Source organism: Lampris incognitus, chromosome 21 (assembly GCF_029633865.1).
Source record: "Lampris incognitus isolate fLamInc1 chromosome 21, fLamInc1.hap2, whole genome shotgun sequence".
Taxonomy (NCBI): domain Eukaryota; kingdom Metazoa; phylum Chordata; class Actinopteri; order Lampriformes; family Lampridae; genus Lampris; species Lampris incognitus.
Window position 1 is genome coordinate 14,937,504 of NC_079231.1, and position 15,615 is coordinate 14,953,118.

The 15,615-nt window shown below is 41.5% G+C and overlaps 1 protein-coding gene across 1 annotated transcript; it reads right to left on the reverse strand.

Moving 5' to 3' along the window:
* Positions 1-1,666: 1,666 nt before the first annotated feature.
* On the reverse strand, positions 1,667-14,442 carry LOC130131553 (DDB1- and CUL4-associated factor 6-like). The gene is made up of 14 exons (XM_056301287.1): positions 14,386-14,442; positions 14,026-14,211; positions 12,834-12,947; positions 11,980-12,115; positions 11,492-11,703; positions 9,591-9,684; positions 8,979-9,095; positions 8,199-8,427; positions 7,461-7,640; positions 5,736-5,874; positions 4,749-4,905; positions 4,013-4,101; positions 3,321-3,429; positions 1,667-2,972 (listed from the first exon to the last, which is right to left on the reverse strand). The coding sequence occupies exons 2-14, from the start codon at positions 14,155-14,157 to the stop codon at positions 2,923-2,925; spliced, it is 1,758 nt and encodes a 585-aa protein (XP_056157262.1). The 5' UTR covers positions 14,158-14,211; positions 14,386-14,442; the 3' UTR covers positions 1,667-2,922.
* Between the last annotated feature and the right edge of the window lie 1,173 nt (positions 14,443-15,615).

A 15,615-nucleotide genomic window follows, 5' to 3' on the forward strand; every position in this document is an offset into this window, starting at 1 on the left:
GGAGGCTCTGTCAGAAGCACAATGTCACAATCAGACAACTTGAGTTTTCCCTGAGTACTTGAACTTTTTGCCTTAAGGTTTTTTTTTTTTTTTTTTAAATGGCAGCCACATAGTAATTAAGTTTGAAATGTTACAACGTTCAGCTCCAACATGTTGGATGCTCATGTTGTGGAAAACAAATGTTTTTGGCACTTCTGAAGTATGACTTCTGTTATCAGGTTGAGTAAAAACCTTGACTTATCAATAACAGAATTCATAAGTGCTGGCTTGCAAAGGTTGGTATATATATATATAAAATTAGTTGCAGTTACCAACTCCTAAACTTGTCCTACTCCAAAAATAAGTGAACAAAAACACAAAGATTGCTCTAATGCAACTAAATTAACAGTATAAATAAGCATTTGAGGTTTGACCAAATGAAAATTGATAAGGCTTTAATTGAAAGGATCTGTAATTACTGCCCACTGTAGGCATGGATGAACAATTCAGTAGCTTTTTTCTCCCCCTGCTGGACAAATGTTATTACATACAGCTCTTGAAAACAAATTCCCTATTGCGTAAATGTAGTTAAGTCACTTTGTTAACCTAATATAAGTTAAGCTGTTACATATCAAGAAAGTTGATTCAGATATTTTGCAAAATATCAAAGTGGTGTTACTGGTCATTGCTGGAGGATTTCTTCGATTAGGGATTTTCATTAATTGGGTCTTTTGTATAATTGGAGTAAGAACGGTATTTTCTGTTATTTGAGCCTTTAGCACACAAGGAAACATGCCAACAACTCAAACGCAACAAATTCTCCAGCAATGACACACATCTAAAGTGTGCTTGTGCTTGTAGTGAACTGATAATAATTAACATATGATTTTGTTCCATGTCTTTGCCAAATATGTGTGGAGGGGGTCCATGCTGGGCACTGGCCCCGAGGATCAAGTTCAACCCGTTTTTGTCTCGTTCAGCTGACGGGGAGTGCAGCAGAGAGGTGAAGAACAGAGTGCAAGCAGGGTGGAGAACAGTGTCAGGAGTGATTTGCGACAGAAGGGTACCAGCAAGAGTTAAAGGGAAGGTTTACCAGCTGGTTGTGAGACCAGCTATGTTATATGGTTTGGAGACGGGGCAATGACGAAAAGACAGGAGGAGTTGAAGATTTTCATTGGGAGTGACAAAGAAGGACAGGATTAGGAACAAGCATATTAGCGGGACAGCTCAAGTTGGACAGTTTGGAGACAAAGCAAGAGAGACAAGATTGAGATGGTTTGGACATGCTGGGTATATTGGGAGAAGGATGCTGAATATGGAGCTGCCAGGGAAGAGGTTTATGGATGTGGTGAGGGAGGACATGCAGGTGGCATGTGTGACAGAGGAAGAGATGGAAACTGGTGATCCGCTGTGGTGACCCCTAACGGGAGCAGCCAAAAGTAATAGTAGATTCATTTTGCTTGTATTACAATAACGGTCATTACTCTGTTTCTCTTGGATGCAAACATGCTGCTGTCTCCATATGTCAAGTGTTTTTTTTTCCTATTAATAATTTTGCTTGTATTACACTCTCCTGTTTGTATACTTTAGAGCCATATTTTTTTAGAACGGTAATAAATATATTAACTTGTTTCACTGTGTTTTGTGATCTACCTACAGGACATTTTTAAAGCGCTGGTAGGCAACATGAGAAAATACTTTTATTTAATGAAGAATAGCTCCTGTTCTCAAAACAAAAAACATTTTAAAAAAAGGTTCATACCATGTAATTTTACAGTGGCACACCCTTGTTTCCAGTAGTATCTACTGGTAAACAGTGTTATGGCTGAACTGAGAACTGGTTTTAAAAGATATACAACAGCCACACATGAATGAACGCACGCAAGTGAAAGGGTCTTGTCACAAATAACCTACAAAGTCTTTTGGAGAATAAAGCTATAGTCGCTTTCAACGGTGCCGTCATTATGGCCCAAACCTTAACTTCCTGCAGACTTCCGCAAACAACCAATAGCAACAGAGCCCCTCTAGACTGTTTCTGATAACAAGCAAAATACCTGAAATGAAGTGACAGCAACACATCGTCGAATCCTTGCCTAACTGCCACGCCTCTTTTCACACAGCGGTGATCCATGCTCGCGAGTCTCCCCTCTTCTTTAAGAAACCGAAATGTTATTTTCAAAATGGCATTCGTTGCACAACAACCTGACGTTGGGCTGACCTCAGCAACGAACGCCCAGCTTAACTTTCACTCCGTTCGTAGTCGGTGCCGTATAGCCAGTAAACACAAAGCGGAAGTTTACTTCGGGCCAGACTCACATAACCTTACATGTGTGTTCGATGAAAGCGATAGGTAAAAAATGTGTGAAACAACATACAGAGCGAAAACGGCTACACCAGATCCATTCATTCCACTGTGAACAGAAAAAGGCAAGTCCCACACCCTTCAGAGCACTGTTGCAAGAAATAGGATGATAAAAAAAAGAAAACAGCAATTCATCTTGAACCAAAACAGCGTTGAAACGGAGACGGGTGTGAAACCAACCTGAAATTACCCACAAGCCACGGTCTCTTGGGCTCAAAGAAACACTAAAAGGCAATATTATGATTTCAAACATCTCCGTAATGTGGCATTTTCCAGTACGGTTCCTGAGGATATTGATCCGTCTGCAGAGGACTTGCTCATTTTCACCCGCTATTTACATGACCTTTTGAGCTCTATGAGCCTGAAGCGAAGTCCTACATTCTTCTTCACCCAAACTATGGACAGTTCGATCCTAAAAACTAGGTTATGTCTCACCAATCAAATACAGCCTGTCCATCCTCCATCAGCCATGAAGTCCAAATAGTCCCATATTGAACGAGAAACCAAGTGTAAAACAAAAATCACTAACTCGTGTGGCAGCTCTGGGGTGAGGGTCAGGGGTCTGCACCCATCAACAGGAACTACTGGTCGTCCTCATTCTCCGCTTCAGAGCGATCTGCTTCAGACTGATCTGGAAAGGCATTCACAGAAACAACAACAAAAGAGGTAGTTTTACAACTGTTGCTCTTTATCTTTAACTTTTTTTTTAAGTATACATTTCTTTTTCCATATTCTTTATTACTACAATGTTGTCTTTCCTCCCATATTATATTTATTTCTATGTTTCATATTGGCTGTTGGATTTCATGCATCTCACTTTACATTTTGTTCATTCGTTGTTTTTATCCTGCTGCAAAAAAAAAAGGTTTCTTTTGAAAAAGTATGCATGGTAAAAGTATTATTATTACCGCGCTTATGACAACAGCAGACACAGATATGGTGCATATACAGACACATGACGGAGGGACAGACACGTCACCTGGTCTGAAGGTGTTATTGAGAGAGGCCAGCATGCGCAGCATGAAGGAGGCTGGTACAGTAATGGTGTTCCTCGTCTCTTCTAACATCAACTCATTACGACAGATCACCTGGAAGAAACACAGACAACATGACACCAGTTCTGACCAGTACCTCTTCCACTGTATAACTGGTACATGTGACAATGTTTGGTCTTGGCTTTGGCTTTTAGTGGTCACTGGGTGGTGCTGTTGGTTGACCCCTTCAGTCTGATGAACAGGGAGCTTATCACTTATATAATGACAGCCTAATTTTGTATTGTGTTTTTTTAATCCAAATTAATGAGCAGAGAGAGTTCTGCCTTGACACTTGCTCACAGCTGAACTTGTCGGCCTCAGCCAAGCACTCATCATCATGCATCAACCACAAAACTCCCCTGATTAACCATTAAACCGGAAAACTGCCGCTTGGCTGCTGCTCCCCCACCTGTTTCCATCCATGCTACTGGATTTCTGCATTTCTGATGAGGTATAGTTGTCTCTAGGTGCAGTCAGTAGATCCAATCATTGCCAAAGCTAAAAGTTGCAAACTCATTCTAATGTAATAAAACAAACTTTTCCATATATGCGAGTGATCCTGAGTTACCTGCATGCTTTCTTCACACAAACACACGACCAGTGTGCATCATGTATGTTTGTTTGTCAGACATCTCACCTCTTCAGCCAGCTTTCTGTCAAATGACGGGAACTTTTCCAACGGGGACCAGATTTTGATGTTGTAATCTATTCCAGAGGTAGCAAGAACTACGAGAGACAAATGTGTACAGCCAACGGTCAATACAATTAAAAATAAAAACAAACTGCTGCTGCCAATGATGAGTTAGATGAGATCAACTGCAAACATTAAACCATGTAAAACCTGAGGCACTCTCCATCTAGTTTAACTCTCCCATGGGTCTCAGGTATGTAAGAGTGGTTAATAAGAGTCTCTGGATATTCTTGGAGTTCATGTACTTTAACAATATCAACAGCAAGTTTTGAGACTATATTACAAGACACACTAATAAGCTTCTTAGACAGTATTTGTCTCTGATATGTTTCTACTATGCAGCCTTCAGATTACACTGTAACTCAAAATACCAGTTATTTTTTCCCCAGACTATCAAAAAACAGCCAAAACACAAACCTACCCATTATCTTGTATTTGGACGAAATCTGGGTCACAAGCTACTTTTTAGGCGGTTCTTTAATCACCAATTAATGACCAGTGTAATCATAAGATGCACATTAGTCATGATGATTAAATTGCCAAGCGTTGGAACAGCTTCAGCCCAGCACAACGACCTAAGTATCATAACCATGTATTTGGCAAATAAAAGGTCTTGTGTTTTTGGGGGGGGGGGGGCATCGCTGTGTGTGTGTGTGTGGCAGGGGTTCGGCAGACAACTCACAGGGTTCATAGGGGTGCGGCTGCAGACAGTTGACCACATGGTTGTCGGCCTCCAGCAGCATCACGTGCTCCCCGCTGTGCCGGTCCCAGACGAAGATGTGGCCACAGTCGGACCCGCTCAGAACAAACCGCTCTCCCCAGAAACACGACTCCTTGGTCTGAAAGCACAGCGGGGAAAACAAAATCCTTTCATAATTTGATAAAGCATTTGAAAGATTTTAACATCTACACAGCAAAGAGATGACCGATTTGAAAGTAAAATTCACAAATAAGTGACAATGAAGTTATTTGCCATCTTCGTCAATTATTTACACGATATTTAAATAACAAAAATAATGAACATTTGTTGTTTTGTGTTTTTTGGATGAAAACGAGCTCTTTTAAACAGCTCTTTAATTTGTGAATGAATGATAAGATTTGGTGATTACAATAACAATATACACTGTGTTGTTTGCAGCATGGCATGTTGTAGTCTTAATCCCCAGAAAAGTGAGCATTTAGGATGAAATTAAGAGATTCACATTCCTACAGATTAATGAGCATTTACATCAGCTATTTAAAACACTGGTGGTGGTTGCAATGCTGTTTGCCAATGTGTATATGAGACCCAGAACATTTAACATTTTAAAGATGAGAAGATCCTATTAATATGTAACGTTAATGAATTAATTTTTGTTTATATCCAGATTGGTCCCAAATCCAAACCAAACTTGATAAAAACACGTGTTTTTAAAAAAAATATTTGATGGAGAAAATAAGTTTATCATCTTGAAACCATCGAACGTTTGCAGCTCAACTCAAGACTGATTTGCTGCTATCATTCCTGTATATATATATATATATATATTATCTGAAATGTATCTCCCACTCTAATGTGGGCGATGCGGTCTGTAAAATGCCTCTTCGCTGACTGTTCAGATATCAGTACCTTGAGTTTAATGTGTGGGACTTTCTGATGTCTCGCTTTGAACAACAGCTTGTTTCTCACCATAGTCCTGGAGTTGCGGTGACCCTTGTAGACCATTTGGACCGAGGGCTTCCTAACGCGTCTGGACTCACTCTCCTCCAGCTCACGCCTCTCTTTACGTCTCCTGAAAATTTCCTGAATTCGTGCCGCTGCAGAGCGCCTTGACGAAAACAAACAAAATGTACATCAGCAATAAATACATTCCAGTTTTGCCCGATTCCAAATGCCAGAATCTTATCGTGCAGTTTCACATTGAGATGGCAGAGATATGGTTTCATGCATGTTATCTGGCAAACATTATTTTTGCATGACATGCAGAGTAAAAGACGGTTTAAGATTATGAAACCCCTCAACAGACAATAACTAAATCAACACACCTGTGCCCAATTTCCATTTTATTACCTCACTGCATTTGGCAAAAATCAAACAATATGGAACAAGCAAGGGGAAAAGTTAAGCTTTTTTTAAATCGTGCTCGTTAAATCACACCTGTAAACTCATAAGCATTATCAATGACTCATGGTGGCATTGCCTAGCCATTACCTGAGTACCCTTTCACCTATCGCTGATCCTCTCAGGTTAAATCTACAGGGAGAAGTCAGGGATTGAGAGAATGAGTAACATGTTTTACTCAGCTAGGAAAAAAAAAGAAAAAAGACAGCGTCGCCATTTAAACATCAACCTCAGTCTATTTTTCTTGGTGCCACTTTAAAGTGTTGGGACAGCTACTCAGTGTTGTAACAACCTGAAAAGACGTCCACAACAAAAACCATTGAGGACAGGAGGAGATGCGAGTCTAACCAAAAACAATCATCTACCACTTGTAAACGGGTCTAAATGTTGATGTTTTTTCCTGACATACACCAATTCGCTTGTCTCCTTCCCCTTGCCACCTGGTTTAGTTTTAATTAATCCAGTTTTAATTCAGGGGTGTCGATGATGTATTGAGTAGGAACCTAGGGCTTGTTTCTATGAGAAATACATAAATAGAAGGCTTAAATTTAGGTCTTACAGAGTAATTTAAAAGGTAGGAGCGGCGAACCAAAGGGTAAGAGGAAAGAGTGCTTTTGGGCAAGGCACTTATCCCCCAATCTCTTGGATGGAGGTTGCTCAATGGCCAGCAAGAGAAGTCAGAGGTTGTCTTGGACAGCCGCTAGGTGTGAACTATCCAGGGAAATCAAGTAGGGCACCGCTGAAAAGAGTTCACGCTAACCAAGAATCTTCACTGGATAAATCAAGGTTAATTTAGAGAAAATGAATGAACAGAGTGGAAAAAAACAGAACACAACACAGCCTGACAGAAAATACTACCCAGAATACAACATTAAAGCCCAACTAAACCCTACAGTACTTTTCTGAGGTTGCTAACTTCTAATAATAGGTAAGTGCTGGGCTGATTTTGGGATCGTGATGCAAGCGTAGCAGAATAAACACCAACAACTAATAAAATTAATGATAGTTTTGTCAATGCTTGCACACCTTTAGCATGCCTAAATCAAAAGGACCCATCATTAATGGTATTAGCTGCAGCTGTGTTTATTCTGCTATGCTTACATCACTCGGTCCCAAAATCAGCTAGCTGAATGCTTTTAGGTGGTTTTTCACCTTTAGATGGGAGCAAATTCACTTAAGTGGTATAGTGTTCAGTTGATCTTTAAACAAATCAACAGAACATGTCGGACTGAAAAAAGGAGGAAAAAAAACATAAAAGGAAAATAAAGGAACAGAACAGGATAGAGCACCCACCCACTTCCCCACTCTGGTAGTGGTTGTACAGGACTGGCCTCTTCTTCTCTGTCATCTCCGTCTTCCTGATTGAGGGATGAGCTCCGCATGGTGCCATCTGCCTCTGGGCCTCTGATCCTTGACCGGTCCGCTGCATGGTGCAAGCTACCTGACTGGTTCTGCCGCCGGTCGCCTCTCCTCCTGGCCAATGGAAAACAAACAGTCGCTTGCTGGGTTGGGTTTTCCATCAGGGTGGATGTCCACAATAAAAGGTCTATTTTAGATGTACCCCCTATCTGACTGACGCAGAAAAGTTGGAAGGTTATGTTGCAGAACCTACAGCATGTGCTTCTTTCAGAGGACCACTATGAACAACCTTTGGACCAACAAGTGAATAAACAGCCTCCATTTGTTCAAGTTTATGTCATCCAAAACATCCAAGAGAAATATGAGGAATAGTTAATAATGCCACAAGAGGAATAAGGAAAAATCTGTTTCCATCTTTTTGTGGCTTAATATCTATGTACATGTATAAAAAATTAATGTACATGCATGTATGTATGTATGTATGTACATGTTAATTTTTTCCACTCAAGTGAGTATGAAAACTGTTTTGCAATTTTCAGGAGTTGTTTAGATATTTTGGCATTTCCATCTACCTCTCCTTATTTGCATCATTAAAAGTCTCATGAAAATGGTTTGAGGAAAAAGCACATGGTGAAAACAGATTGGAGTTCGGTTTAATCTGTGAATCAGTACCAGTCTAGCTGGATGGTGCTGGCCGTGGTGCCCTGTGTGCTATAATGGAGGCTCAGCACTGGTTCTGCTGCCGTTGATCGACTGGTTCCCAGTTCAGACGACGAGGCATTGGAGACCTCCAACGAGGGCAGACGAGGCCCATCTTCCTCTGAGTCACCCTCAGGAGGGTTGCTGCTGGGTGGGGCAGGTGCAAGAGGATGCCTTGGAGCTTCTCCTTCAACATGGGTGGCTGGAGCAAGAGAGAACAAACTCACATTATCAGAAAGTCAGTACAACTTTATTTATCGGACACATTTCATGTATCAAAATGTAATCCCGGTAGCTGTGCTACCGCCATGTTCTGACGCTAAATCACCCAACTGCTGACATATTTTCTCAAGCCTCACCATCCCCGACTTCCAAGTGTCACACACGCTGTCCCTTCAGCAGAGGTGGAAAACCCGGCTTCAGAAAGTAGAAGTACTAACCATGTATTTGCTCCACCCATGGACTAAACCAGCTGATTTCACTAATTAGTTCTCCTACCTGGCTGAAGTGTTGTGCTAATTAGAATCAGCTGGTTAATGCATGCGTGGAGCAAATACATGGTTAGTACTTCTACTTTCTGAAGCGGAATTTTCCCACCTCTGCCTTTCAGCCGTAAAGTACGTACTAAAAATGGGGTTAAAATCTAGTTGACTAACCTCTATTGGACCCAATTCATCCAGAAAACTACAGCCTTGTTAAAACCAAGCACCTTCCTGAGCAAAGTAAAAAGACGTATCAGTCAGCTTGAGGTACCTCTGGGCTGCGGCTGGGACCGTACTCTGCTGCTCTGAGCTTCGCTGGCCTCCTCAAACCAACGGGACATCATATCAGAGATCCTCTGAAGGAGAGACACCTCAGACCGGGCACCTCCTGCAGACAACATGCAAAGAAATGCACTGTACTTGCAAAAGACCAGACTTCACGACTACGGATCACGGGTCATCAAAATCCAACTTCTACCCATTCATTTTTTGTTAGTATTGAAGGTAGTTAAATCATACCACTTGGCACTTTTCACAGCAAAAAAAAAACCAAATATACACAGTGTGCTACAAAATAAACTTTACTCTTAACACAGAAAATCCAGATACTAATAAGATGGAAGAGGTATAAGAGCCTCTCATACCTGTAGAGCTTAATAATATAAGCCAGTACTTTAAAATAAACAATCTCCAGTATGAGAGGAAGATACCACACTGGTTGAGGGTGGGCCCCAGTACACCACAGAGGAAATCCAGTAAAGAACAACATGTCAATCACTAAGACCACCAAGCCGTCTGGCACATCCTCCACAACACAGCCACATGTGTGTTTGTAATTGAGCTGTGTGAAAGTGAGACAGGAGGTATCCCAAGCTCCTCCTACCGTCTCGCTCCCTCTCACTCTCGGGGCGTGCCAGGGGTCCCGTGTCCGACCAGTCTCCTCTCAGACGCAGGCGCTTGACGGGGGGCTGCCGCGGCTGGAGGAATGCACAGAGAGAGAGAGAGAAGCCCATGGCCATGAGCCACAGTGGCAGGCAGGCTTTCCTATAAATAAACCCTAGCACCATAGTGGTGCCCCCCCAAACCCATCCCCTCCCCTTTTCTTGACATGTCTTTATCTCCAGTGGGGACTCTTTTAACAAAGACACAAATAATGTCCTTATCTACCCGCACATCCCTCACTATGTTGCTATCACGGGGAAAAAATAAGAATTAAAAAAAAAGAACAACTTTGGATTTTACTTTGTTGGCATTTCTTTATCATCAGAGGGACATGGGAAGATCTGTTTAATCTGTTGTCTTGGGGTTGTGTTTGACCCCTTCCCACCTTAACACCATTTGCTGGTGTGGTTCATCTTGTAGGAGTTAGGGTTTACGTAGGGTTGCCAACTTCCACAGATGAAAACGGGCAACAGGAGGTTATCAGCTGTGCCTCACAACAAGATCAACTCATGATCTTGTCGTGAAGCACAAATTCTTTGCTTAATATCAAATGTGCTGTAGACCTACAAATAAAGTTTGAGTGTAAAATGACATGGTGACAAGTATTAATACTATCATTAGGCGGTGTAATATTAGTATCCTTATAATCACCATGTATCATCACAGTAAGATGAGAGTGTGAGAGAGAGGGAGGAATAATAGGAGGGTTTCCTTCCATCTTATACAGTTAGACCATAATCACACAATTTCCACAACCTGGGCCTTCTCTATTCTCTCCCACACACCTTCAATGAATCTATTTCCACAAGATACAAACAAAATGCATCCGATTTTTTACTCTCCAATGATGGAACAATTGGCAGCCCCAAGCCTTACGTGACTTATGAAACCCTTGTCAGTCATCCCGGACTGAGGGAATGAGATAAATAAACCTGCCTGCCCGCCTGCACACACACGCGCGCACACACACACACACACACACACACACACACACACACACACACACACACACTCTCCTGTAACCGTCTCAAAGGGTGCTGCAGCGCAGATCAACAGTTCGATCCTAAAAGATTTCACAAGGCGGACGGCAAATTTTCACATTTTGTGTTTGTATGTATGCATGCGCACAGGTGCCTGTGTGTGCGTGCGCGCGAGTGTATGAATGCACACATGGGTTTAGCTGGTGTGCGTTTCATTGTGTGTGCACAAGTGTGTTTGAAGAAGGAAGAGCCATTATGTCACAGATCTATTCACGGCACTTTCCAGTTAATCACCTCATGCTCTCTCTGTTTCTGTTAAGGGAAAGGAATGCACTCTCGCTCTTTCAAAGACACAAACATACACATACACACACAAGCATTGGGATGGAGCTTGGCCCGCCAGACTGCAGAAGCACACTTGTCTCATCGGGGACTAAATGCCAGTGCAGTGGAAACTCTCAGTCATAAGAGATACTACTGCAACATAAACGCCAACCTCTGGCTCCAGAAGTCTGCTCCCTTCCATCACAGACACCAGAAATCACTGACAACAACTTCCCTTCAGGAATAGATAAAGTTTACCTTAAGACACTTTCACCTTGTAAAACTACTGGCACATATTAACATAAAACCACAGAAGTCTGTCAAAATAAAGATGGATGCCCTGACAGTAGAAGCATATTGTCATTATTGAAGGTAAGCTTTAGGCATCATTTGTGGGTCTGTAATGGCATTTAGGGTAAAGTTTAGAGAGCAAAGCCAGAGACAACACAGATTTCAACAGAGTGACCCATAGGTGAAGTCTTGCAACCATGTCAAACAATCATTGACAGTGGATGGTGCAGCTTTACTGGTTTCCTACCTCGTTCTTAAGGTCCTTGGAGGGTCCCTTCAGCTCCCTGGCTGTGTCATCGCGGGGGTCAAACAGGTAGAGGTAGTCGGATGTGTAGCTGGCCAGCACCTCCCGCCCGTCCCCACTGTAGGACAGTGAGGTGACGCGACTCGATTTGTTGATCAGGTGAACGGGCACAAAGCGTACACACATGCCCAGCACTCCACTCCCTAATGGGCAACCTGTCAGGGCGAGGAGAGACAAGGCATATTGTTAAAATTTAAAATAAAGTAAAAAAAAAAAAAACATGCACCCTAAAATACTTGGGAAAACAAAACTGTTTCAAATGAGTGTGTGTCTCATAAAGAATTTACTTGACTCACTGGATTATATATATATATATATATTTATACAAAATCCAGTGTGTGTGTGTGTGTGGATGTATGTATATATATATACACACACACACACATACACAGAGAGAGAGAGCGAGAGGGAGGGAGAGAGACAGCAAGTACCTGTAGCCACTGTGCCAAGCATTCGCCTATCATAGATTCGGACTGAGCTGTCTGAGCAGCCGGCAGCCAGGTAGAACGGGTCCAGTGGGGAGATAGCCATTGCCGTCACAGCTCGCCGACAGTCTATCAGTATATCCTGAAAATAGAAACAAGATTGTGCAATCACTGAGAATGGGTAGTCTTCCAGGCGTGGGTCAAAAAGTATTGGCCTGCTTGGAGAATTCTACAAAGGGACATTGCCACAAAGCAGACTATGATGAGAGTCAGATGGTTTACACCATCAATGGAAAGTATCTGAAAGCTTAGTATACTTCTCTGCATTGGCCAATTTCCCTGACACAGTGGCCCTCATCCAACTACTAGTCCAAGAAAGAGAAATCTAACAGCCAAGATATTTGACCTATAGGTCTTGTGTCTTCCCAGTTAAAAATGAAAATATATAACAATCCACAACACACTTTTCTCTTTCTCATGAATATATAACCAACAAATCTTTTCTGTGTCAATTCTGCTCTATTAATCTTGACAACAAAATTGACTTAATGATACAGCTAGTAGCACTGCATACAGTGCCTGGTAGCCGTCATCTGCAGTGATCATTAGTAACACTTTTTTTTTACTGCCTTTTATAAAACACTTGAGTTCAAATTAGTTGCAGTTTAGTCAACTCTTAAAAGTGGATTATTATTATAAGTTTAAAGGCTGGAAGTCCTTTGACATAAAGGCTCTGACGTGTGCGTGCCATAAGGAAATTAATGACAGCAGAGTCTATAGGTTTTATAGACACACTTTGCATCTTGTCAATTTAACATTAACTTGAGCAAACCCCGAGCAAACATGCAGCATTAAAATACCTGTTTGCAGTTACTCTGCCTGCAGGAGGGAGAGCTGCGGACGTCAAACCAGCGGATGGTCCCATCTTCTCCACATGACAGGAAGGAGTGGGGATCATTAGGGACTGTCAGAATCTACAAATACATGGCACAAAGGCATAACTACATATAAGGGCTGGGCGATATGGACGCAATCAAATATCACGATATTTGTGGACCAGGTACCTCGGCGATGACTTGGTGCTTTCACCAAACATTTACACAATCAGATTTTTGATGAATAATTATCAGTAATTCCTATATAATATCTAAGTGGGTAAAGGCAAATAATATAACAGATAGAACAGTCTGGTAAGTGAAGAAAATTACATCACCTTAATGTAATGCAGACTTTAAAACCAGGAAAAGACTTATGCCGTATCACGATATTACGATATCCAAAATCCCAGACGATATCTTGTCACTGAGCAATATAATAACATTACACAATCCAATTCCTTCAAAATGCGTAGGTTTCTCCGAAACCTTAAAATGTTGAAAACCATCTACTAAGTTGAATGCCACGAGGATCAACCTTACCATGGGGGCACGCCGTGTTTACTAGGCTGTAGCCACGGCACTATGGGCGAAGAAAAAGGCTAATGCTTTTAAAAGGGAAGTCACCATTACAATGAGACCCGAACTTCTTATTTAATTTCAATCTATTTACATAAATACATTCAAAAAATGGCAGAGGAAATGCCCCCCCCCCCCCCCCCCCCCGACAACCTAAATCAAATGGTGACCTCAATTAATCAATTCAGCACATTTCCACATCTCCCGGCACTGTAGTCCTTAATACATTACTATAGTTAATGAGTTGCAAATAGCAGTCAGGTTAATTAACACCTGAGCCTATTTAGCTTTTTTTTTTTTAAATCTTTGTAGGGTTCCAAATGGGCGGGGTTTAGCTGTCAATCATAGAAAACCACTTTGTACTAAACCAACTTGTATAAACTTCTCAATGATTATCTATACAGAAACCCCACCCACCTACTAACCCAAGCAGGGGAAAACAAAAAATAATTTTGAAGTGCTATTTGACCTGGTCCCACTAACAACCAAAGAGTTTATATTTAATTTGCAAGGTATTCATTATTGCATTCCTTCATCCGTTCGTTCATTAATTTTGCATGCCTGTCTCATCTACGAGCTGCTGGATTTCACCACTCACCTTGTAGGCGGCACCATTATGACAGTGGTACTGGTACTGCGTGGCGCTGCTGGGTCCCTTGGTGATGTTGGTGTAGAAGATCTTGCCATCCGCTGCAGCCGAGACTACAACATGGTCACCAGTTTGGGGCATAAACCGGGCACTGTGAATGCTAGATCGATGCCTCGACTTCACCAAAGTTTTGACCTGTAAAACACAAGGGACTATTTTTTCTGCATTCATTGGGAAGTCATAAATGAACACATTGATGTTCCCAAGATTCATAATGACAAAGAAATACCTAAAATTGACAAAGGACTATGAATTGTTAACACAGAACCAATGATGGACGGTACATTTTTGGAGCAGATGTCAACTTACAATTTGGGTGTGTGGGTCTGTGACGACCAAATTTCCATCATCTGATCCTGATAAGATGTATTCTCCTGTTTCGTTCCAGCATATTGAATTGACCTGCCATCACAGGGTTAGGTCAGATTTCTTTCCAGAAGCCTGTACACATCAGTCAGCCTCAAAACCAGTCTCGCAAGGCCATTCAGCTAATCTTTTGTAAATAGTTTGAACCCAAGGATTGAATTCAAATAGACTTGAAACACCAATGTGTTTATATTCAGATTGTGGATTTAAGAAACCAATCAGGTTCCTCATTATACTGTGCTTTATGCATGCTCAATAATCCAGGTAAGGATCCTCATTATACTGTTCGTTGTTTTTCCATCAATCTTTGACAGAGACTATTAAAACTAAACACCATCACAACAGCCACTATTTACATATTATTTTTACATGGTGTTTATTTGTTTGTAAAAGAGGATGCTAAAACAAAACATAATACATCAGCAACTGCACAAACCTAGAGATATATACGAACAACGACTGTTTCAGCCCCGATGTCAATACCTACCGAGCCTTGGTGTACATCTAATGTGGCCTCAAGTCTGAGCCGTTGGATAAACTCTTTTCTTCCTGAAAAATATAACAGTATTATAACATCCTGTGCATCGATATAATCATAATAGCACGCGTTTTGAAAATGCGACTTGATCATAGTGGGATGGCATTTGTATTTATTTGGCAACTTTGAAGTAAGCCACTTTTACTTTTTAAGCAGTCATACAGCATAAGCACACAGATGCACATTTCTTGCGTTATTTCTTGCAGGACTGTCAAGACAAACAGCTAATTTTTTGACAATTAACCTACTCCAATTTTTTATTTGCAACTGTAAATGTTTCCCTTTAGGAAAATAAATAAAAAATGCATACGCTTTCAGGGATAACGGAGCACGTTTCGTAGCCGGTGGGCCCTTTTTACACAAACCCCAGTGCATCCTGTTGCAAGAAAGCATTCATTTAAACACCTCACTTGGTTGAATACTGAGCGATATACTGATGTGAATGATTCTCAGCTAGCCAACGGTACACTTGTATCGTTTTCCTCCCCTTGAGTCTTACCATCTTATTCTGCCGCTCGTGTTTGGCGAGTAACTAAATAAAATAGGGGTTTGCATTGGGGTCGACGTGTGCGGTGACGCGCAGACTAGACGGACGGTTCAAGACGTGAAGCAACTTTTGTTTACCAAAAAGAAAA

Coding starts and splice junctions, on each gene's coding strand:
- LOC130131553 (XM_056301287.1), bottom strand. CDS start 14,157: ATGCCCCAAACTGGTGACCATGTTGTAGTCTCGGCTGCAGCGGATGGC. Junction 12,116..12,833: donor GGCAGAGTAACTGCAAACAG/GTATTTTAATGC, acceptor TTCTATTTTCAG/GATATACTGATAGACTGTCG. Junction 11,704..11,979: donor GCTTGGCACAGTGGCTACAG/GTACTTGCTGTC, acceptor TCGCCCTGACAG/GTTGCCCATTAGGGAGTGGA.